The 22970-nt window shown below is 73.0% G+C and overlaps 2 protein-coding genes across 2 annotated transcripts; both read right to left on the bottom strand.

Moving 5' to 3' along the window:
- Positions 1-8798: 8798 nt before the first annotated feature.
- On the bottom strand, positions 8799-12881 carry EFNA4 (ephrin A4). Its single transcript, XM_075524996.1, has 5 exons — positions 12710-12881; positions 9975-10267; positions 9359-9427; positions 9129-9188; positions 8799-9024 (listed from the first exon to the last, which is right to left on the bottom strand). The coding sequence occupies exons 1-5, from the start codon at positions 12820-12822 to the stop codon at positions 8936-8938; spliced, it is 624 nt and encodes a 207-aa protein (XP_075381111.1). The 5' UTR covers positions 12823-12881; the 3' UTR covers positions 8799-8935.
- A 1289-nt stretch (positions 12882-14170) lies between these two features.
- ADAM15 (ADAM metallopeptidase domain 15) lies at positions 14171-22205 on the bottom strand. Its single transcript, XM_075524665.1, has 25 exons — positions 21984-22205; positions 21046-21149; positions 20286-20362; positions 19843-19921; positions 19660-19736; positions 19402-19585; positions 19266-19328; positions 19114-19182; positions 18831-19000; positions 18670-18754; positions 18453-18601; positions 18196-18373; positions 17928-18020; positions 17634-17829; positions 17455-17563; positions 17233-17383; positions 17087-17164; positions 16900-17011; positions 16647-16785; positions 16225-16278; positions 15863-15968; positions 15329-15397; positions 14994-15065; positions 14705-14826; positions 14171-14331 (listed from the first exon to the last, which is right to left on the bottom strand). Exons 1-25 carry the CDS (start codon positions 22063-22065, stop codon positions 14289-14291), a joined length of 2661 nt encoding a protein of 886 aa, XP_075380780.1. The 5' UTR covers positions 22066-22205; the 3' UTR covers positions 14171-14288.
- Positions 22206-22970: the final 765 nt, after the last annotated feature.

The raw sequence follows: 22970 nt of genomic DNA, 5'->3' as shown, positions 1-22970 counted from the left end.
AGGGTGCCGGGTGCTGACCCCCCCACGCCCGGGGAGAGGGGGGACCTCCAGCCATGGAAGCATTCCGTGGGACCTCCTGGAGCTGCTTTGGGGCTGGGCTTGGAGCGATGGCAGCGTGATCCAGGGCGGGGATGTGGCACAGGGGAGGTGAAGATGGGTGGCAGTGCCACCAGCCACCGGACCACCTCCCTGGCGAGCCGCAGGTCCAGCCAGAGCGGCCTCATGCTGGGAGGGGGGGCTGGAGGTGAGCCCCGCTATGCAGATGGACATGGGGGGGATTCGTTAATTAGCACCTCAGCGGCTTGAGTTAATTGATGTGGAGTTTGATGGCGCGGGATCGCAGAGGAGGGTTAATTGCCAGTGCAAAGCTGGCCGCCAGCAGCCCAGCCACGGCCACGAGTGGGCAGCTGCGCCGGGTGGCGGCGGCGGCGCAGAGCCGAGCTGTCGGAGGAAATCAGCTTCCTCGCGGAGCCGCCGGATGAAGCCATGCGTGGCTCCCGGCCCCGCCGCCTGCCAGCCCCGGGCTGGCTCACGGCGCTGGGGCTGCTCCTGCTGCCCGGCGGGGAGGAAGCCGCAGGGTCCCTGCCCTGGGCGCCGGGTGCCTGTTTGCCGGAAGCCTGGCTCCAGCGGGCTCTGCCGTGCCAAATCCCAGCAGCCCTGGGTGTGTGGGCACCCAGAGGTGCCGGGTGGGAGGTGCAGGCGGCCAGCTCCTCATGGTTCCCACGGCCTGGCAGCTGCGGTCCCCCCGTGCCACCCCGGCAGGCGGCTGTGCCGCTGGCGGGTGATCCCAGGTAGAGACGGGTCACCGCGCTGCCAGGCACAGACCGGCACCCGTTGCGCGCCGCTCTCACCTTGGACCACCCTGTGGCACCGGGGGGGCCGGACCGGGGTGCCCGGCGGAGCCGGGGGACTGGGGGTGCCGGGACTGGGGTGCCCGGCGGAGCCGGGGGACTGGGGGTGCCGGGACTGGGGTGCCCGGTGGAGCTGCCCCCTCTGCCGCATCCCGCGGCCCAGCAGCCCACGCACGGGCGGCGGGGGCTACCTGGCAGGAAGCGCCTGAGTCAGCAGCTGGCACCGGGTGACTCAGCCGGCTCCGCTCCTCTCCCTCTCCTCTCCTCTCCTCTCCTCTCCTCTCCTCTCCTCTCCTCTCCTCTCCTCTCCTCTCCTCTCCTCTCCTCTCCTCTCCTCTCCTCTCCTCTCCTCTCCCTCTCCTCTCCTCTCCCTCTCCCTCTCCTCTCCCTCTCCCTCTCCTCTCCTCTCCTCTCCCTCTCCTCTCCCTCTCCCTCTCCCTCTCCCTCTCCCTCTCCCTCTCCCTCTCCCTCTCCCTCTCCCTCTCCCTCTCCCCTTCTCTCCTCCCTCTCCTCCCACATCACAAATCTCCCTCCTGGCCTCAAGATCACTCCAATATCATCCACCAGCAGCAGCCCCAGCCCCGCTGGCCCGGGCCCAGCCCCTCCTGCTCCGGCATGGCCGCGGCAAGGATGCGCCAGTGGGCGCGAGGGCCGTGCCGGGAGGGAGCCATCCGGCACGGGCAGGGTGAGTGCGGCGGGGGCTGGCACCCGGCCCCGCTGCAGCGCGGCAGCCACAGCTCCCCGGGGAAGGGACAAGGACATGGAGCTGGGTCTGCAGCTGCCAGTCCTGGCGCTCGGCTCCCTCCTGGCCTCAACCCTGCCCGCCCTGGAGCCTGGCACTCCGCTCACCCTGGCCGTGCCACCCTGGTGTCCCCTGCACGGTGGCTGGGGGCTGCGGGGGCTGCAGCAGGCACCATCTGGGGTGGGGGCTCCAGCCCGCTGCCCTCCCAGCACCGTCAGACCCAGGCAGGCAGCGGCGGTGGTGGGCAGAGCAGCGACGGAGAGCCGAGCACGAGGCTGACGGCGCACGCGGCTGGGCCGTGAGGAGCTGTAAATACCCCACGCTGAGCCCCGCTGCTTCCCGCAGCCACAGGAGCACCCGAGCGCACGGCAGGCATGGGGCCGCCCCACACCCCAGCCGCCCCGAGGGACCCCGCACCCCAGGCTCGCCCTCGCCAGAGCCCCGGCAGGGCTTCGCAGCATCCCCGGGGCTCAGCCCTGCTCAGCCCCAGCGGCATCTCGCCCTCCCCGAACGCCGCCTGCGCCTGGGCCGCGCTGGCTCTGCTGTTGCTGCCCGCGCCCGGGGCGCCGCACGCAGCTCGAGGGCGAGCGCGCGCGGGCGTACGCAGGAGCGCGCGTGCTGGGGCCGTCAGCGCACAGGGGCTCCCCGGCGCGTCACCGTGCCGGTGGCCGTGCGTACGGTGCCGTGGCCCTGGGGGGGTTTGAGCGCGGGGCGGCTCCCCGGGGGTGCCGGGAGAGGCTCGAGGGGCGATGGAGCTGGCAGAGCATCCGTGGCACTGGGCAGGGACATGGTGGCGGGTCGGAGCCGGCACCTGTGCTGGTACAGGATGGCGGTGCCAGAGCCCCTGCCAGCCTCGCTCCAGGCCCAGTGGCAGATCTCTGAGCCGCCCATTACCGGTGCCTAAGTGACGTTAATCCGATCGAGGGGTGACAGGCAGCATCAATATCGCGCTCCCGCTGTACATAGATCACGCCGCAATTAGCATGTGCGGCCGCCAGGACCACGAGTGCTGGCGGAGGCGGAAGGGGTGACGCAGGGGGGTGCCAGGCTGGGGGCGATGGGGACAGGTCCGTGCTGTGACCTGCCCAGGGCTGTCCCTCTGCTCCTGCCCTGACCCTGCAGGTGACGATGCCAGGGGAACTGCAGGCCCTCGGTGCCAAACAAGGGCTGGGGATGGGTGCAGGGGTCCCAGGGGACATGGGAGCCATCCTGGGGACCCCCGGCTGGCACCGAGCTCGACAGCGCGGGGCTGCTCTGGCTTTGCCCTGGGGATGTGCAACCAGCTCCGGCTTTGCCCACCTGCCCTCGGGGACAGCCCGTCCCCGTCCATGCCGGGCTGGAGCCATGGCGGTGGGTGACCCCCCCCGGCCTGGCGTTGGGGAGAGGGGCCGGGTGCACGCGATGACCCCGCTCTGCCGTGCCCTTGGTGCTGGGCAGAAGCGTGGGGAAGCAAACGAGCTAATAAATTGGGGGGATGGCGGGGGGGGTGGGCTCAGGATAAAGCATGCAGGCGCGGGAGATTTCAGGGCCTGAAATATTCATCAGGTTTGATGCGGCACCCGCCGTCACGCCGGCCGTGAGCGATGGCGCGGGGTAGTTTTAATAATGCATCGCTTATAAAAGGCTTGCGAGAGGGGCTGGGGGTGCGGGGCGAGGGCGGCCACGGCTCAGCCTTCGCCTGAGACACGGCAGTCTGGTGGGGGTGCTGGTGAAAATGGGTGGTCCCTTTGCCAGCTGTGGCCACTGGGCTCCAGTGGGGCCTGTGCCAACCCCATGGTGCCAGCTGGGTGCTGCTGCAGTGGTGTGCGGCTGGGGACAGAGCAGGCAGTGCCGGCGGCACCACCCGGGGACAGCCTGGTGCGGCCAGCGGGGCGTGGAGAGGTGCTGGGGGGAGTGGGGTGCCCCATGCTGCTGGCACCCACTGCCCAAGGGGGTGGCAGAGGACCCTGGGTGGGTGCACTGAACCTGCAGCCCGGCAGCGGGTGCCTGGCCACCCCGTTTGGGCTGGGTGGGGGGTCCCGTGCCCAGGTGCGAGCGTGGCCCCGTGTCCCTACGCAGGGTGTTGCCGTCGCAGCTGCTTCGCGCTCCCTCGCTAAATAATTCAGCTCATCGATCCGCCTCCTGCTGCTCCTGCTTCTGGCCACGGGCCGGCCGCGCCACACTCCTGCCAGCCGCTGGCACCCGCCTGTCCACGTCCCTGTCCCCGGGCTGGGACCGGCAGGGACCCAGGAGCTTGCCCGCGGTGGAGCCAGGCACAGCAGCCCCATGCCCACTGAAGCCAGATGCTGGCCAGGCAGCATGGGGCTCTTGCGTGGCTAATGAGGCCTTTGCCAGGGAAGCTCGTTAGCAGCCCGACGATCAAAGGAGCACGGGGCGGATCAATGAACACGGGGAGCAGGCACAGAGGCACGGCAGGGCTCCTGCACCGGGGTCCTGGCATGAGGAGGGACCCCGGCGTAGGAGCCCGCCAACTCCCCCCTGCCCCGCAGCCCCCTGGGGACTCACCTCCGCCCCGTGCCCAGGCATCGCGCCTGCAGCTCCAGCCCTCGGTGCCGGGGCCCCGCCGTCCCCCCCAGCATCCTCCCAGCCGGACGTGCGCCCGGAGGGGACGGATGGCAGCGAGGGCTGTGCGCCCGCAGCGTTTTGTGAGCTACCGCTCACCAGGGCTGCGGTGAAACCCTGGCATCCAGCCCCGCTGCCATCCCTCGCCGCACCCACGCCAGGCACCTTTGGAAGATGCTGCCCTGGGTGGGCACCCACCCCGGCCCCCAGCCCCACCAGCTGGCTGCCCCGGGGACGCAGCGTGCCGGGGGTAACGCCGTGTCGTTTGCACCAACCCGTTCCTGTCCCAGTCCTCGTCCCAGCTGCTGAGCCGCGGCTCCGCTCTCCTCCTGCCAGCTGGGCCAGTGCCAGCCTGAGAGTCCCAGGATGGACCCGGCTCCATTTAAAACTAAAGAGGGGCAAGAGGACAGGAGGTTTAAAACCCAGGTGGGAGCCCTGCCCGCACCCTGCCCACGTACCCTGGGGCAGATCCCATGCTGCAGGCTGGGGCTCCCATGGGCCGCCAGCCCCGTCCCCAGGGATCCAGAGAGGGTCCCAGCACAGGGACCCCGGGGCGCGGCAGAGCTGGCTCCGGCACCGAGGGCCCTTAGTATGCAGCAGGTGCAGGCAGCACCGACAGAGCTGGCAGCTGAATCGCGCTGCCGCTGCAAGGGCAGCTCCTGCCCATCCCGGCTCCGGCACAGCAGGATTATTGTCCGTCAGGATTACAGCAGGCTGGGGGGGGCAGCCCCGCCGAGCCGCTGCCGGCACCCCGGCACGCGCAGAGGCGCAGGCGGACGGACGCAGGCAGGGATGGACAGACGCCCCGGCACAGAGCGGGGATGCGTGCACGCACATTCTGCCTGCACCCGTAGCCCCGGGTGCGCAAACCCACCGGTGCCCGAGCTGGCAAGCGCGTGCCCCCGTCCTCCCGCGTGCTCTCCCTGCTGCACCGGCTGCCACCCTGGCCCCGGGCCAGCGGAGATAAGCAGCGGTGCCCTCTGCTCCGACCCCGACAGCGGGAATTGGCCAGCGGAGACGCAGCTGCCCACCTGGCACCCTGCCCCGGCCCCACGGGATGCAGGTGGGATGCGACGGCCCCTGCACGCCTGTGCTGCGCCGGTGTGAGCCGGCACGCCCGGTGCACGTACCCTCATTGCTATGGCAGGCGCGGGCTCAGTGCGTGCGGCTCTGGCTAATTAGCCGGTGCGGGCCGACTCCCTCCAAAGCCCCTGCTGAGTGTTTTGCTAAATTATAACCTTGACGATGCGCATCATCAGGCGGCTGCACGGGGAACAGCCAGCTCCGGCCCTGCACGCCCGGCACTGAGCACCGGTGCAGCGGTGCAGAGCTGCCCGGCTGGGGTGGCAACGCACCGGGGTGGCATCACGCTGGGGGAGCATCCCACCGCATGCCCACAACCACCGGGTGATGGAAGAGCAGGACCGAGGCGGGTGATGGGCTCTGTGGCGTGGCCCCAGGGTGCTTGGGAGCCTGCGGCCGGTGCCCAGTGCGTGGTGCCCGGTTTGCCTGGTGCTGCGCTCCTCGGGGCTCGGCACGCATGTGCCCTCGGCTCGGCGTGTCCCCTCGGCATGGCGAGCCGGTGGCCCCGTTTCCATGGTGACACGGAGCCATTTCCCATCTCCGGGATGCTCTCGGCAGCTCTCGGGTAGGGGCTGCAGCCGCTGCCCTGCACCCATGGGAGACAGGCAGGGATGGGCCCCCCTGCCCCGGAGGGGGGGCACGCTCCTCTCTTCCAGCCCTCTGGGGGGGCTGCCAGGCCCCGCATCCTGCCCTGTGTGTCCTGGGGCTATGCCCGGGACAGCCACGGTGCCTGACCTCATCCTCACGCCGGGGCGGTGAGGGGTGTCGGGGAGTGCCGGGTCCCCTGTCCCAGCACGGCTGGGTGAGGGGGCTGCAGCAGCGCGGCTGGCTGGGGGACTCAGTGCCGGGAGCTTCTTCACATGCTGCCGGGAGCACCGCAGGGCTGGGGGTCTGCGCCCAGGCTCATCCCAGTGCCACGGTGCACCCACAGTCTCCCGTCCCGGCAGCAAGTCGGGGCACAGGGCTGGGCACGGCCACACCGTGCCTCCACCTCACCTCCCGCCACGCTGCCGTGTCTTCCAGGCTGTCGGCACAACCCGCCGCCTCTTTATCCCCCTCTCCATCTCAGGGCTGCCTATTACCGTTTCGCATCATTTTCTGTTCCCAGCGATAAATTTTTCCTTCCCAATTTCTGAGGGTTTAACTCCCACCCGCCCACAGCGCCTGGGGCTGCCCCGTGGGGCATGGACCTGCCGGCCGAGGGCACCCGGGCACCCTCACCCCACGGCCTTCCCCAGTGGGACCCAGGTGTGCTGGCACCCGAGCATCCCGGCTGGCGTGGGTGGCAGTGGGGAGGTGGGGGGGGGGGGCTGGCATCGGGTGGTGGGGGAGCCCCGAGGCGGGGAGATTGCGAGACAGAAGGGACGGGCTAATGGAGCCTATTCCTTTAATAGATTCAATTTCTGCCGCGGCTGGCTGCGGGGCGCGGAGCCATCAATTCGATTCAGGGGACGGGGAATCTGATTTGGAGCGGCCGTGCCATCAATTAGCTTTTATTGATGGCATTGCTCATTGGAAGTCGATGGGATTTGAAGCCGGCAGCGGCTCCCGCATACCAAGCAACTCCCGCTCAAGGACAGGGCCCCACTGCTCCGGGACCCAGCACCCACCCTTGGGTCCCCGCAGGGACCCCTTGGCCTCACCTGGGAAAACCGCAGGGGGCCGGGGTGGGCGGCTGGGGCAGCGAGATGGGCAGCCCCCCGGAATCCCTGCATGGGGGTCCTGTAGGACACCGTTACCCCCGGCATCCCTGCACGGGCGTCCCACGGGGCACGGCCCCCCCCGGAATCCCTGCATAGGGGTCCCGTAGGGCACCATTACCCCTGGCATCCCTGCGTGGGGTCCGTTGGGGGATGCCCCCAGCCAGCATCCCCGCATGGGGGTCCCTTGGGTACGGTCCCCCCTAGATGGCATCACCTCCACATGGAGGGGTCCCACAAAGCACAGTCCCCCCCAGGATCCCCGCATGGGGGTCCCACAGGGCATGGACCCCTCTACACCGGGCAGCTTCCAGGCACAATCCCAGGCCCCGCGGTGGGGCCAGGCCCCGCTGTCCCCCATGGGGACGGGGTGCCACCGCCCGTGCGAGGATGGGGTGCAGGGTGCGGCGGGGGAAGGGCAGGCAGCAGGGCGGGGGGGAGGGGCGCGGCACGGTCGATGCTTTTGCTCAGCCTCTTGCCGAGCAGTTTCTCCCGAGAAGCCATAAAACCTGTCTGACGTGCCCAGCACCACTGCGGCAGGCGGCCGACAACGCCTGCGCGGGGAGGGGGCTGCGGGGCCTGGCTGCCAGCGGCCCCGGGGGGGGCTCAGCCCTGGCTGGGCCCCCCAAGCAGGGCAGCGGGGGGCTGCACCCACGGGGCAGGGGGCCAGGAGCTGCTGGCCGCTGCGGAAGCCTCGAGCAACCCTCCTGCCAGCGGGCAAGCCTGGGGCACGCCGCTGCCGGCTCCATCCCACGGCCACCGGCTGCACCGGAGCTGTGACCCCGGCAGCAGGGACCCGGACACGTCGCAAGATCAGCCCCCGCAGCGACCTGGGTGCCCCATAGGCAAAGGGTGACACCCCAACCGTGGCCCCCACAGCCCCCTGCTTTGCGGTGCATCCCAATGGGGTATGGGGTGGGCAGACAGACAGATGGACGGAGGACTACCGCCCCGCGGGCAGCCCGAGCCTGGCCAGGGCAGCAAGTGGGACCAGGGCACCCAGCCAGGGGCTCCGGGCGAGTGACCCCCCCACAGCCCCGCCACCCCTCGTCCCTGTCCCTTACCAGGCACCAGCGGCCGGCTCTGGGTCCTGCTGCCAGGCACTAATTGCAGGCAGCTCGTCTGTAATTAAAGCTCTCCCTGTGACATGAGCTGACGTCTCAATATCAAATCACCACAATTAAACCCCTGGCCTGAAAGGTCGCAGAGAGAGGCGCAGGCATCCTCGGGGAGCAGCCGCCCTGGCCCATGCCCCAGCATCCCTGCGGGGACGGGGACCGCGGGCAGGTGGGCACAGGCAGGAGGGGACCACGGGCGGGTGGGCACAGGCAGGAGGGGACCACGGGCAGCGCGAGGCCAGGGGTGGGGGCTGCACAGCCTGAGGGCGCAGCGATCTTGCAAACACTGTATTGCTCGGCTCAGTCACTACCAGGGGTTAAAACCAAACCGTAGGGGCCGGTGACGGCACGGAGGAGGGCGTCTTCCCAGAAGACAGATCGGTGTGTCCTCGCCGGAGGACAAGGCAGCAGAGGGGCCGGGCGCCTGCCTCCATCCGGCACCCGGAGGAGCTGCCGTCCCACTCCAGGGCCTGGGGGTCCCCGGCCCCCCAAGGCAGGGGGTCCACGGGGGAAGGCACGAGATGAGGCGATGGCCCTGGGGCAGAGCAGGCGTCCGCCGAGCTGTGGGGAGCCCAGTGCCGGGGCAGGGTGGCCGGTGGGGCCGGTGTGCAGCGATGCTGGTGGGAAGCGAGGTCCCTGGGAGGGGGAGAGCCCCGTCAGGGGATGCTGCGGCACAGCAAGGGGGACCAGCCCCCGGGGGCAGCCACCGCCTGGGAGCCCCCCGTGCCCCCCTCACCTTCCAGCCCGGAGCTCCTGGCCCCGGCTCGGCTCCGTGGGGGCTGCCCCATGGGCTCGGAGGGGGACTGCAGCAGAGGAAGAGTCTGGAAGCGGGCAGTGGGACAGAGGAGCCCGTCTCCCCACCATGGGCAGCGTCGAGGGTCAGATCCAGAGCAGGGCGAGGAGCACGAGCGCCAGGCACGGGGCGCGGGGCTGCAGCGGGGCCGCGATGCCCCGGGCGGGCACCACGTCTGCCAGGGCAGGAGCAGAGGTCAGGGCGAGCCGGCCCCCAGCCCCCCGCCGGCCCCCGGTGCCCCTGCCCACCCTCCGGCCCCCCCGCCCGCCTCGCACTCACCCTCCGGTCCCCCACGCCCGCGGGGCTGCGAATTGGGAACCTCCGTCACCGGCTCTGGCGCTGAAACAGACCCCGACAGCATCAGTGATCAGCTCCCCTGAGGGACACGGTGTCCCCCCAAGGCCCCAGTGCAAACCAGTACCCCCCGCAGCGGGAACCAGGCTGCCCCAGAGGCAGGGGAGGGGGAGCCCCAGACTTTCGGGGTGCAGCCTCCCCCCCGCCGGACTCACTGGTGCTTCTGCAGCAGACGGAGACGCGCAGCTTCAGGCAGCGCCCGGCGCTCTCGGGGCTGGGGACAGCTGAGCAGAGGGGACACATCAGCGGGACCCCCCCCGGCACGGCCCCCCCAGCCCGGGACGGGACCCCCCGACGGCCGGGCCAGAGCCGGGCCTGGGGCGCCCCCTCCCGGCGGACTGCGGCGCCGGCACCCCCCGCGCTCCCACCCCGGGGCACCCCCACCCGGGGGCACCCCCACCCCTGCTGCATCCAGACCCCTAGGTGCAGCTGGACACCCCCCCCCCCCATGCACCCCAGCCCTGGGTGCATCCAGACCCCCGGGGGCATCCAGACCCCCCTTGTTCCCCCCAACCTTGGTGGCATCCACACCCCTGGTGCACCCCAACCCCCCGTGCACCCCAACCCTCGGGGGCATCCAGACACCCTCCCCCCCCCGTGCACCCCAACCCTAGTCGCATCCAGACCCCCCCCCCTGTTTACCCCAACCCTGGTTGCATCCGGATCCTTGGTGCACCCCGACTCTCCCGCGTGCCCCAAACCTGGTTCCACCCAGACCCCTGGGTGCAGCCAAACCCCGGTGGGCCCCGGCTGCGCCCCGGGGTGACTCACAGATGTAGTAGTAGGTCTCCCCCGGCTGGAACTCGAAGCCGAGCGAGAAGGGGGTGAAACGCTGGATCTTCTCCGAGAAGCGGACGGGCCCGAAGGGCGCCTGGGGCCGGTTGCACTCCCAGCGTTTGAAGGCGCCGGGGGTCTCGTAGCAGCCGCGGTAGCCCTCCCGGTCCACCATGAAGAGCGTGAAGGTCTCTGCCCGGCCGGCGGGCACGCTCCCCTCGTAGTGCGGGCAGTAGATGTCCAGGTAGTCATTGATGGCCACCTGGATGGCGTAGTCGTCCCGCAGGAACCTGCCGGGCAGGGTGAGCCGGGGAGCGGGCGCCAGGGGTCCCGCTGTCCCCAGGAGGGACGCCCCGCTGTCCCCCGCCCCGGCAGAGTGGGTGGCCGGGCTTTTGCCGAAACAGCTACCAGGCACCTGGCCGCTCCACACAACCAGGCATCAGCTCGGATTAGCCGCAGGCCGCTGGAGCTGAATGGGCTCGGCCGCCGTGGCCGGGGGGAGCCCAGCCACGCTGGCCAGGGCACAAAGCCCCTCGCCCCAGGCACCCGCCTCACCGCCCCCGGCGCTGATCGGTGCTGACGCCCTGGTGGGGGGCCACCCCGCGTGACGCCGCCCGCACCGGCACGGTGCTCGCAGGGGGGCGGCTGGCGGGGGCAGGGGGCACGGGGGGCTCTGCCGGCTGGGCAGGCAGGGGAGGGGGCCCAGCCCGGGTACCTGCGCGGGCAGGCAGGCACCGGCGCGGCTGCCGGGACGGCATGAGCTCACGGCTGTAAACAGCGCGTGCGGCCAGGCCGGGGTGGAGCAGACACCTCTGCAGGCACACACACGCGTGCACACACATGCACACACACATGTGCACACATACACGTATGTGCACACGCTTGGTCCTGCCCGCCCGGGACAGGCGACGGAGCAGGAGCCCCTCTCCCCCTCCCCAGCCCCAGCAGGACGGCAGCCCCCGCCCTGCGCCCACATCTCCCAGCCGGCCGGATCCTGCCGCGGCCCGGGACACGCACCGGCCCAGGAGGGCCCTGGCCTCGCCGGCAGCGCTGCGGCAGGGACGGTGCTGCCGAGCTGCCGCCTGGCTGGCAGGGTCGCCCCGTCCCACCGGGGAGGGGGCTGCTGGGGAGACCCCGGGGCCAGCTCCAGCCCCCTCCTCCTGTCCCGGTGCAGGCACAGGCAGTGTTTACACCAGGCGCAGATTCCTGGCAGCCGCGGCAGAGGCCGGTGCATTAATCACCGGGCCGGCAGTGCTGTCGAGCCGGCGAGGCTCAGGCCCCAACCGCCCCCCCCAAGCCGGGGGCTCTTCGAGGACAGGACCGGGCGCGGGCTCCCCGCTGACTCAGAGCATCCCGCCGGGCGACGCTGGCCGGGACGAGCCCGGGCAGGGCTGAGGGCTGCCGGGGGCCGGGGCCCTGCCCTGACCCTGCGGAGGGGCACACGGCTCCCCCCTTCCCGGGGCATCCACGGGCGGTGGGTTCCCATGTCTCCATCTGCAGGTCCCCGCTCCCAGGGGGACCAGGCAGCACCGGTGCCCCCAGCGCTGCCCGGAGCGTGCCCACCTGCCCCAGCCCAGCTTTGCGGCCGAGGGCACGAGACCCCCGTGGGCGAGCGCAGCCCCTGGGCCCCCGGCACAACACCCCGGCCCTGCCTCCCCGCTCCCCCAGGGCCCCAGCACCCCGAGCTGGGAAACGCCTAAAATGGAGGAGGCCGGGAGGAGGGATGGGGCCGGACCCCGGCCCACCGGTGATGGCAGAGCTTGCGGGCAGCACCCCTGGCCAGGCAGGGGCTGGGCCACGGCCCCCACCAGTGGGGCCATCCGCCACGGGCACCCGCAGCCCTGGCAGTGCCGCCCACCGGCTTGATGCCACCCAGGGTGACCCCAGGCTCGGTGCCCACCGGCCGCAGGTGCCCCAGGGCTGCCCACCAGCCCCACGCCCAGCGACGTGCCCGGGCTCGGTGCCACCTGAGGATGCTCAAAGCTCGGTGCCACCACAGGTGCCCGGGCTCAGTGCAGGTCGGTCCCACCGGGACTTGGCACCACCAGGAGTGCCCACCACCAGCTTGGTACCACCCGGGGCTCAGCATCACCTGGGGGTACTCACCTGCTCGGTACCACCCGGGCCTCAGTGCCACCAGCGGTGCCCGGCGGCTCGGTCCCACCTGGGGGTGCCCACCGGCTCGGTACCGCTGGGGATGCCCGGTGGCTCGGTACCCCCCTAGGGCTCAGTGCTGCCGGGGGCGCCCGGTGGCTCGGTACCCCCGTGGGGCTCGGTACCGCTGGGGATGCCCGGTGGCTCGGTACCCCCGTGGGGCTCGGTACCGCTGGGGATGCCCGGTGGCTCGGTACCCCCATGGGGCTTGGTACCGCTGGGGATGCCCGGTGGCTCGGTACCGCTTGGGGCTCAGCACCGCCTGGGGGTACTCACCGGCTCGGTAACGCCCGGGGGTGCCCGGTGGCTCGGTGCCACCGGGGGATACTCACCTGCTCGCCACCACCCGGGGCTGGGTGCCGCTGGGGATGCCCGGTGGCCCTCTACCACCTGGGGGTACTCACCGCCTCGGTACCCCCCGGGGCGCCCGGTAGCACCGGGGCTGCCCGGTGCCCGCCCGCTCCGCTCCGCCCCGCCCGCTCGCCCTCCGCCCGCCGCCCCGACCCTCCCGGCGGCGCGGGCCCGGGGCTCGGCGGGGCGCACAAAGGCGGCGGGGCCGGCGGGGGCGGCGGCGCTACCTGGGGTTGCTGCCGTTCCAGTGGACGCCGTGGCGGAGGCCGCGCACCGGCGGCGGCGGCGCCCAGAGCAGCGGCGCCCAGAGCAGGAGCCCGAGCAGCGGCGCGGGGCGCATGGCTCCGCCGGCGGCGGCGGGGGGCGGCGGGGCCGGGGCCGGGGCGGGGGCCGGCGGGGGCGGGGGCGGCCCGGCACGGCGGGGCTCGGCACGGCACGGCCCGCCCCGCCAACTTCGGGCCAATCCGCGCCGCGCCGCCGCCCGGCAACTTCCCCGAGCGCCATTAACCTTTGGGGGGCGGCACCGGCACCCCCCGGCACCGGGAGCGGCACCTCGGGAGGCACCCGGTGTGTGTGTCCCCCCCCCCGGCACCGCGGAACCGTCTGGCGTCCCGGCACCGGCAGCGGCAATCCCGCACCGACCGGCACCGGGACCGGTATCCCCGCACCGTCCGGCACCTCCGACGTCCATCGGCACCGGGGCCGGTACCCCGCTCCCCCCCCCCCATCCGGCACCCACCGGCATCGGGACCGTCACCCCCACACCGACCGGCACCGCCCCGGGACCAGCATCCTCGGCACCTACCCGGTCCCCCCGCCCCAACCGGCACCGCCCCGGTACCTCGGGCATCGACCGGGACCGGCACGACCCGGGCACCCGCGACCGGCAGCACTGGGTGCTCCCCGCGCCCAACCCCGCCTCCGCCGGGCATCAGCACCCACCGGGCGCCGGTACCAGCACCGGGCAGGCGCAGCGGGACCCAGCGGGGGAACGGTGGCGGTCCGTGCACACGGGGCAGCTCCTGCCCACGCGTGTGTGTGCACACACAGTAGCTCCTGCCCACGCGTGTGCCTGTGCACACAGGGTGGCTCTTGCACACGCGTGTGTCCACGCACACACAGTAGCTCCTGCCCACGCGTGTGCCCGTGCACATGGGGCAGCTCCTGCCCACGCGTGTGTGCCTGCAGGTGGGGTGGCTCCTGCCCACCCGTGTGCCCGTGTGCACACCGGGTGGCTCCTGCCACACGCGTGTGTGTGTGTGTGTGTGTGTGCGCGCAGGTGGGGTGGCTCTTGCACACGCGTGTCCATGGGCACGGCTGCTCTTGCACACGCGTCTGTGTAGGTGGAGTGGCTCTTGCACACGCGTGTCCACGGCTACGGCTGCTCCCGCACACGCGCGTGCCCGTGCACACGCAGCAGCTCCTGCACACCCGTGTCCGCGCACACGGGGCGGCTCCTGCACGTGCCCGTGCCCGTGCCCACGTGGCTCCGAGGGAGGACCCCCCCCCCGCCCCTGCGCACCGTCCCCGCCAGGGGGCGGTCGCGGCCGGGTGCCACTTCCTGCGCGGGGGGGCGGCGCTTCCGGCGGGCGCCGCGGGTGCTGCCGGGAGCTGTAGTTCCGCGGGGCGGCGCGGCCGGTCCCGCTCCCCCCGCCCCGGGCCCCCCGCCCCGGCGGAGGCAGCGCGGAGGCGGCTCACAGCCCCTTTATTGGTGTCGGCGGGGGACAAGCGGGCGGCGGGGCCCCGCGGGGGCCGGGGCGAGGCCTTCTCCGCGGCTCCAGCGCTGCGGCCGTCCCGGCCCGCGGCTCAGGCCTCCCGCTGGGAACCCGCCGGCGGCGGGGGAGCCGGCCTGGGGAGAGAGGCGGGCGGTGACGGGGGCCGGGGTACACAACGTGGCACCCCGCTCCGGCTGCCCTGGGCCCCCACACCGAGCCCCTGCAGCCCCTCAGCCCCCCCCGCCCTGGTCCCCCCCATTCACCCCCTGGCCCCCACAGCCCTGGCCCCCCCATCCCTCCTGGCTCCCCCTCTGCCGCCAGACCCCACCTGCACCCCGCTCCGGCCCCCTGCAGCCCCCCCATCCTGGCACCCCCCAGCCTCCCCCACTCGGGCCCCTACAGCCCCCACTCGCACCCTGCTCTGCCCACCCACAGTCATCGTGTCCCCCCCCAACACCCCACTCTGCCCCCCCGCAGCCCCCCATCCTGCCCCCCCCCCCCGCTCACCTGGAGGGAATCACGGTGACGTAGGGGTGACCAGGGGGTGTCTCACTGCAGGGGAGCGAAGGTCCCGGGGGGTCCGAGGGCAGCGGCCGCTGAGGCGGGGGGGGCTTGGCCGGACCCGGGGGCTGTGGGGGGAATCGGGGTGTCAGAGCTCCGGCACGGGCCAACCCCCCCAGTGGGCTCGGGGGGGCCCAAACCACCTCCCCTTGCCCCAGGGGGGGCAGGGGGAGACCCGGCCCAGGCGCACGCCGTCCTGCCCCACACGCCAGTGCCACCGCCGTGCCACCGTTACCTGAGTGCCTGGTGCCACGGGGTCTGCGGGCAGCGGGCGTGTGGGGGGGGGCGGCCTGTCCGAGGGGGGGGCCTGGGCAGAGAGAGCAGGGACAGTGAGACAGCCGGGGGACAGCGAGACAGCTCGGGGAGCGGAGCCTCCCGCGGGGCAGGAGGTTTTTTGGGGGGCCGGGGCTCTCCCGTGGCGGGGTGCCGGCTCTGCTGGGCGGTGGGCACCGTGCCGCGGAGGGGCCGCAGCCCGCGGGGCCCCAAGAGCTGGTGCGCAGCCAGGCATGCAGCAGCGGCCGGTGGCCAAGGAGGTGCGGCCCGGGACCCCCACCCCGGCCCGGGCGTTACCTTGGGAGGAGGGTCCGGCGGGAGAGGCCGGGAGGGCGGGTCGGGCCGGGCCGAGCCGAGGGCAGCCGGCTGCGGAGAGAGGGAGAGGGGGCAGGCACGCCATGCAGCCCTGGAGCAGGGCAAGCCGTGCAGCATGCGGAGACCCCCCTCCCACCGCGAAGCAGAGACACCCCCCCCCCCACAGCGGGCGGCTCTGGGGCTCAGCCCCACGCCAGCAGCCCTGGCTTGGGTGGCCGCTGCGGCCCCTGGCCGGGCACCGATCTCAGAGAAGCACAGCCGGTGCCGAGCGCGGCACAGGGCACCGGAGCAGCGCGGTCCAGGGCCGTGCCAGGCTGCTCCTGTCCCGGGGTGCCGCAGAGTCGAACTGCACGGCCCCGGTGCCGAGGGATGCTCAGAGCTGGTACCCAGGGATGCCTCCTTGGCAACAACCAGACCGAACCCCGGTACCCACGGCAACCACAGCACGTTACCACGGCGACAGCATCACCCTTGCCAGCAGCCCCCCCTCCCCATCCCCAGCCCCCCAGCTCTCACCTTCCTGCTGTGCATGACCTGCAGCTCCGTGGCCTGACACCACTGCGGGGGCCGGGGGCGTGCGGGGGGGCCCTGGCTGCCCGACCGGGGCTCTGGCTGCGAGATCCTGCAGGGGAGAGGCAGGATCAGGCCCCGCTCGCTCCGGGCGGTCGGGGGGAGCCCGCACAGTGACCGAGCGACACCGACACCAGCAGAAGCCCAAGAGAAACGAACCCCTCGGCACCGGAAGATGCGACACCCTGCACCCCGGGGCTGCCCCACACCCCACGGGCGCTGCCAGGGGAAGATCGCAGCACCGGAGGCCTTGCGAAGCAGGACGGCTCAGGGACAGCCCCACGCCCAGGCTCCGGCAGCGACGTTACCCGCTCCAGCCGTCTGGGGCTTCTGGACCCAGGAATCGGACCCGGGTCTCAGCGCTGTGGGGAGAAGAGTGGGGGGCTCAGCCCGGGACCGGGGCGGGCAGCGGGGGGGAGAAACCGCGGTGACGTGGGGGGAGAAACCGCGGTGACGTGGGGCGACGATGCATGACAGGGTCTGGACCTGCGCCGGGGGGACGCACACAGGCACACGCACACAGACTGTCACCTGCTCGGGGACACAGGCATGCACACCGCTCGGTCAGCCGCCACGGGATGCGCGCGCGCAAACACACGTGCACGTGCCCGCTTACCCACCGCACGCGTGTGTGTGCCCACATGCAGGCAGGCAGCTCCGGTACCTGCCACGGCACACACAGAGGCGTGCGTGCCACCCGCGTGCCACCCGCCCCCGCCGGCTCGGTTACCTGTACTGGGAGGAGGTCCCCTTGCCGAGCTGGCAGAGGTGCTTGTGCAGCCCAGCGCGGCGGGCGCAGCAGAGCCCCAGTGCCAGGGCCAGCCCCAGCAGCGCGCTCAGCAGCAGGGCGGTGGGCAGGGCGCTCCCCCCTGCGGAGAGCGGCACGTCAGCCCCCCCCGCCGCACCCCACGCCGGCTCCAGCCGCGCCGGCCGCACAAAGCCCCATTCTCCGCGCAGCAGCGGCTGCCGGCCTCTGCCCTCACCTCGCTCCAGGGCGGTGGGGCCGCTGTCCTGGCTGCCCCCCGCGCCAGGGCTCTCACAGGTTGGGGGGGCCCAGCCCCACTCGCAGTGGCAGTGCCCGTGGTTGTTGCACACCTGGGTGGGTGACACCGAGCCTCAGCCCCCGGTAGGTTCCCCCCTCCGGCACCCACCCCAGCCGCCCACACTCACCCCGTGCCCGTGGCACTTGCTCCGGCACTGCTGGTCACCCAGCGTGGAGACATCCTGGCACCGGCGCTGGAGGCACACCTGCCGGGGGACGGGGCATCAGCACCGGACGAGCCCCCTGGCCCCTTCCCCACCACCCCGGCGCTCACCTTCCCGGGGCCGCAGGCGGTGCCGGGCAGCACCATGGCTGCGTCGCTCACGTCCTCGTCCCTGGGCAGGAGGGTCCCCTGGCAGGACCCAGCCGGCGTGCCCCCCGGGCTGGCGCTGTGCCGGCACTGCAGCATCCCGCAGCCGGCGTCCCTGCAGAGACAGAGGGGTCAGGGGCAAGGGGGGATGGCGAGCGGGGGTGGTGGGGGGGGGACGGCACTCACCGCTGGGCACAGGCGACGTAGGAGCCGTTGGGGAGCTGCCCGCAGTGCCCGCGTTCATCCCCTTTCGCGTTCAGGGAGGCCATGCAGGAGCTGGAGACGGGGCCGGCGCCTGCAGGGGGGGGGCAGCGAGCCTCAGCAACCCCATCCGGCCCCCGGCCCCCGGCCCAGCCCCGCCATACCTGGCCCCAGCAGCTGCTGGCACTGCCCCTCGTAGGTGGCGCAGGCACCGCCGTAGCAGACCGCCCGCCCGCCGGCGCAGGGCTGCCCGTCCTGCAGGAAGGTGTCGGGTGGGCAGTGCGGAGAGACCCCGTCGCAGAACTCGGGCAGGTCGCACTCGCCATGGGGCTCCCGGCACGGGTGTCCGGCGCGGCGCAGCTGTTGGGGGGCACGGTCAGATGAGTGGGGACCCCCAGGAAACCCACCCTGGGGAGCGGCTGGAGGGCCAGCGCCGCCGGCTGCCTGTCCCCACGCACCTGGCAGTCCTGGCAGCAAGTGTCCCCCGTGGCACACTCAGCCCCGGGCACCAGCTGGCAGATGCTGCTGTTGCAGCAGGGATCGGTGCACTCCTGCCGGCAGAGGGGCTGCCGTGAGCGGGTGGCACCGGCATCCCCCCTGCCAGCCCCACGGCAGGGCCGGGACACGGCGCCCCCGGGCAGAGCCATTGCATGGGCAGCCCCGGGCTCAGCAGAAGAGGGGTGGCCGCAGGGGGGGGGACCCCAGCCCACCCAGAGCCCCCCGTACCACGCCGAGGCCGCAGTCGCAGCCCTCGCCCGGCTCAAGGAAGCGGTTCCCACAGCTGGAGCTCCCAGCCAAGCGCCGGGGCTCGGGGACGTTGGAGAGGCACCAGCCCTGTCCCCGCCGCAGGCTGCGCTCCAGGTCCTGCCGGCTGCAGTTGCTGAAGCTCAAACCAGGCGTCAGCCTGTGGAGCCGGAGAGGGGTCAGTGAGGCGGGGAGGGGGCTTGGCCCCAGCCCCCCATGGCCCCGCTCGCTGCCCTCACCCCGTAGGTGACGCCATGATGCAGCCGCGGTCCTGCCGGAGGTCGCTGCAGTCGCAGAAGCGCCCGGCGCTGTCGTGGCGCATGCCCAGGTTGTGCCCCAGCTGATGGGCCACGGTGGAGGCGACGACGAGGACGCTGACCGAGTGGTCCTGCGGGACAAGGGGGGGTCAGGGCGGGCATGCAACGGGGGGACGGGGTGAGGACGGGGGGTACTCACCATGCTGACGCCCCCAGAGCGCGCGGGGGAACACATGGAGGCTTGAGCCGACATCCCCACCGAGACGTCGTCAAAGCGGGCGCCCCTGGGGAGAGAGCGCAGGGGTCGGGGAGGGCTGCCTGCGCGCCCCGTCCCCTGTCCCCCTCCCGTCCCCCACTCACGTGAGGAGCTGGGCGTTGTCGTGGGGCAGCCGGGGCAGCAGCTCCTCCCGGCGCCAGCGCAGGAACCGCTCCAGCGCAGCCCGGGCACTGCTGCCCACCATGAACCTGTCGCCCTCACTCCAGACCTCCATCGCCAGCAAGGCCACCCGCACTCCCAGCGGCTGGAAGAACTGGGGGGCAGCGGGGGGGTCAGAGACCCCTGGCACCACGGCAGCGAGGGCACAGCTTAGCCGAGCACAAAGCCGGGATGGACGGTGCCCGGTGGGTCACGGTGGCAACTCACCGCATCCACCTGGTTGGCGATTTCCAGGGTCCGGGTGCGGACGCGTTGCAGGTCGGCGTAATTCTGGAACTGGGGGGGCAGGGAGGGGCGTCAGGAGGGCGGGCAGGGAAGCAGGGCAGCCCCTGCGGCGGGGACGTCTGCCCAGCACTCACCGCAGCGTGGTCCACCACCATCACCAGCTCCACGAACCGCTGCTCTGCCACCGCCCGCTTGGCCTGGGGAAGAGAGGGGGTCAGAGCGTGGGCAAGGGGACCCTCTCCGGTGGGGCAAGACCCACGGGTGACCTACCCTCTGCGGCCAGGGGGGCTCTGTCTCCTCCGCCTCCGCCTGGGGGGGGTCGAGGGGGCCCTGCCCGCAGGCCCGCGGTGCTAGCCGGACCTCCCGCAGCCGGTACGCGATGTGCCGTCCCGGGGGGCTGCCAGCATCTGGCTCCAGCCCGTAGCTCCTGGTCTCCGACAGCTGGAGGTGGCCGCTGGGAAAGGGGAGATGAGGCATCAGCAGCACGGTGGGAGCAAGGCTCGGGGACTGCCGGGGCCGGGGACTCACCTTAGTCCGGTGCAGGCGCAGAGGCTGGCCCAGGAGCCGGGGAAGCCCCGCACCGTCCCCCGGTAGCAGCAGTGCTCCTGCAGCAGAGAGAGGGACTCAGGAGCCAGCCCCGTACTGGGGTCCCCCTGGGGCACGGGGACGGCTCGGGGACACCGCTGGGGACACGATGCGCCTGGGCCCTACCTGCTCGCTGGCCTCCTGCATCACCCGCGTGCCGTTCGGCAGGTAGTAGAGCAGCGCCCCGGCACCCAGCACCAGCTCCCTGGCAGAGGCATGCGTCACCCCCACAGCAAGGACCCCCAGCTCACCCCACTCTGAGCACACAGCTGGTGAAAATGGGGACGCTGGTACCTCCCACCCTGCTGCGGGTGCAGCTCAGATGGAGACAGGGTCCCCGGGACCCCCACTCCACGTGTACCATGGATGGAGAAGGGGAACAAGGGACCCCCACTCCATGTGCACCACTGATGGAGGGAGGGTTCCCCAGACCCCCACCCCTTGTGCACCATGGATGGAGACGGAGCCCATGGGACCCCCGCCCTGCATGCACCATTCATGGTTAAGGGACCCCCGGGACCCCCATCCCAGTCCCACCCCTGCTCTGCCCCAGCCAGCCGCCAACTCACCAGTTTTGCTCCAGCTCCAGCACCAGCCGCGTCCCCTCCAGCTCCAGCAGGACCCGCAGCCGGGCAGGGAACCCCCCCTGCCAGAGGCAGCGGTTACAGGAGGACCCCCCGCCCCAGGGGACCTGACCCTGCGCCAAGCTGCGGCTCCCCTCCCGTCCCCACGCGCTCTCTGAAACGCCGTGACCCGCAGCGGGGTGTCGGCGAGGGGCCAGGGGACCCGCCTGGCCCTGGCACGTGCCTGGAGGGAGGGGGCGGAAGGGATCCCCTGCCCGGCCTGGCCCCCACCCTCACGCCCCGCAGGAAGCGTCCCTCCCTCCCGGACTCATTGTGCCGGGGAAGGGGGTTCGGACGGAGCCGGGTCGTCCCCCCCCCCCCGCCGCCCCCTGCGCTTCCTGCCCGGTGCAGCGTGGCGGAAACGTCGGAGAGACTCCCAACGGCCACGGGGCGGGCTGGGCCCTTCCGCCCCAGCCGGGAGGAGCGCTGGGCGCAGGGTGGGTGCCCAGACCCAGCAAGGTCCCTCCTGGCATCAGGAGAAGAGGGGTAGGGCGATTCGCTGGGGGCCCGCTCCCCACTGCCCCTGGGGTGCCCAGAGGCTCTGGGCGCTCGGACCACCAGGGACTTGGGGCCAGGGGACCTGGACGCCAGGTTTCCCGCACCGGGAAGGGGGCAGGGGGAGGTGGCGGGGTGCAAGCAGCCCCCACCCCACTGTCACAAACCCCTACGTGGCACGGGCACCCCAGGGACGCGGGCGGGGGCTCACCTGGGTCGCCTCTGCCAGGCTGAGTGTCCGATCGTCCCGCAGGACCCACGGGGTCACGTGCCAGGAGCGTCCCAATTCTGCACGGCGCTGCCGCGAGCTGTCACCTGCAAGGGGCCCAGAGCCGCTCCGTCACAGCTTCATCACCCATCGCATCCCAGCTCCCCACGGTCACCCGTCACAGCCGGGCCTCCCACGGTCACCCATCACAGCGTAGACCCCAGGGCCAGGGCGAGGGTTCGGGGCGGGGAGCAGGAACGGGGACTCCCACGCTCACCCCAGCAGCTCCCGGGGTGCCCCCAGGCGAAGCCCCGAGCATCCCCCGGCCGCACCGCCCAGGGCACCGGCTCCCAGCGGAGCCTGGGGGACGCCTGGAGGTGACCCCGCGGCGGGAGGTGGCAGGGGGATGCGGAGCGCAGCCCCCGCTCGGGACGGGCTTCCCGGGGTCCCCTGCCAGGCCTTGCGTCAGCTCCGGCCCAGCTGCCCAGTACAACCAGCTCGGGGACGGGGCAGGGCTGGGAGGCCCGGCCCGGCTGACTCAGTGCCCCTCACCCCCGCAGCCCCCCGCTTCCTCCCGGCTCCCCAGGGGACCCCCGCCCTGCTGCGGCCCGGAGGACGCTGGAGGGGCGGGGGTGCCCCGCTGACCCCGCTCCCCACGGCCCCACCGGCCCGGGGAGCGCCGGGCCCCCCCGGCTCCGCCGGCTCCGCGGCTGGACCAAACCGCGGTCCCCGGGGGGCACCGAGCATCCCGCGGCGCCGCGACCCCCCGGTCCCGTCCCGGTCCCGACCCCCGACGCCCCGCACGGCCCCCCCCCGGCTGCCGCCCGTCCCCGAGGGTCCCCGCGCGACGCCCCGGAGGAGGCGAGGAGCGGACCCCCGCGGGCTGGCGGACGCGGCCCCCCGGCCCCCCCGGGCCTCCCCCCCCCGCCGTCCCCGCTCACCTGCGCCGCTCCCGCCGGCCCCGGTACCGGCGGCGAGGAGCAGCCCGGCGGCGAGGAGCAGCCGCAGCGCCCGCGCCCCCATCGCCCTCCCGCAGCCCGAGCGGGGCTCGGCGGCCCCGGGCCGGCGGCTCCCGAGCTGACCCGCCGCGGCCGCCCCCGCCGGCGCTCCCGCCGCGCATGGCACCGCCACCGCCGCCGCCGCCGGCCGCCCGGCCCGGCCCGGCCCGGGAGGAGGAGCTTCCTGCCCGGCCCCCGCCCGGCTCCGCCCGCCGCCCCGCCGCCGCTCCGCCGCTCCGCCGGCGACGCCCAGCCCGGCCGGCGCGGGGGGGGGGGGCCCGGGCGGCCGCGCCTCGGAGGCGGCTCCGGGGCTCCGCGCAGCGGCGGCTCCGTGTGCGCCGGGAGCCGGCGGCCGCTCGAGGGAGAGCTGCTTCGCTGCTGCTGCGGAGCGGGACCCCCGCCTTCGCCGTCCCGTGCTCCAGAGACCCCCGCCTTCATCACCCGGTGCAGCGGAGACCCCCGCCGTCGTTACCCCGTACGGTGGAGACCCCCACCCTCATTACCCCATACACTACATACCCCCGCCTTCACCGTCCCATGCACCAGAGACCCCCGCCTTCATCACCCTGTACACAGGAGACCCCCACCTTCACCACCCCGTATAGCAGAGACCCCCGCCTTCACTATCCCGTACACCGGCAACTGACGCCTTCCCCACCTCATGCATCGGAGACCCCTCCCTTCATCACCCCGTACACTGGAGACCTCACCCTCACTACCTCACTCAGGGGAGACCCCCACCTCCATCACCCCGTACACTCGAGACCCCCGCCTTCCCCAACCCGTACACCAGAGACGCCTGCGTTCACCCCCCATACACAGAAGACCCCCTATCCTCATCACCCGGACACCCCCTTTCACCAGAGACCGCCACGGATGCACCCCGCGGACCCCACTTCACGCCGTGGACGGGGGGTCGCAGCCTTTATT

This window comes from Mycteria americana, chromosome 25 (assembly GCF_035582795.1).
Source record: "Mycteria americana isolate JAX WOST 10 ecotype Jacksonville Zoo and Gardens chromosome 25, USCA_MyAme_1.0, whole genome shotgun sequence".
In the NCBI taxonomy this organism is placed as follows: Eukaryota; Metazoa; Chordata; class Aves; order Ciconiiformes; family Ciconiidae; genus Mycteria; species Mycteria americana.
Note: the sequence above shows the minus strand (reverse complement) of the source record. Positions and strands in the feature narration are given on the sequence as shown.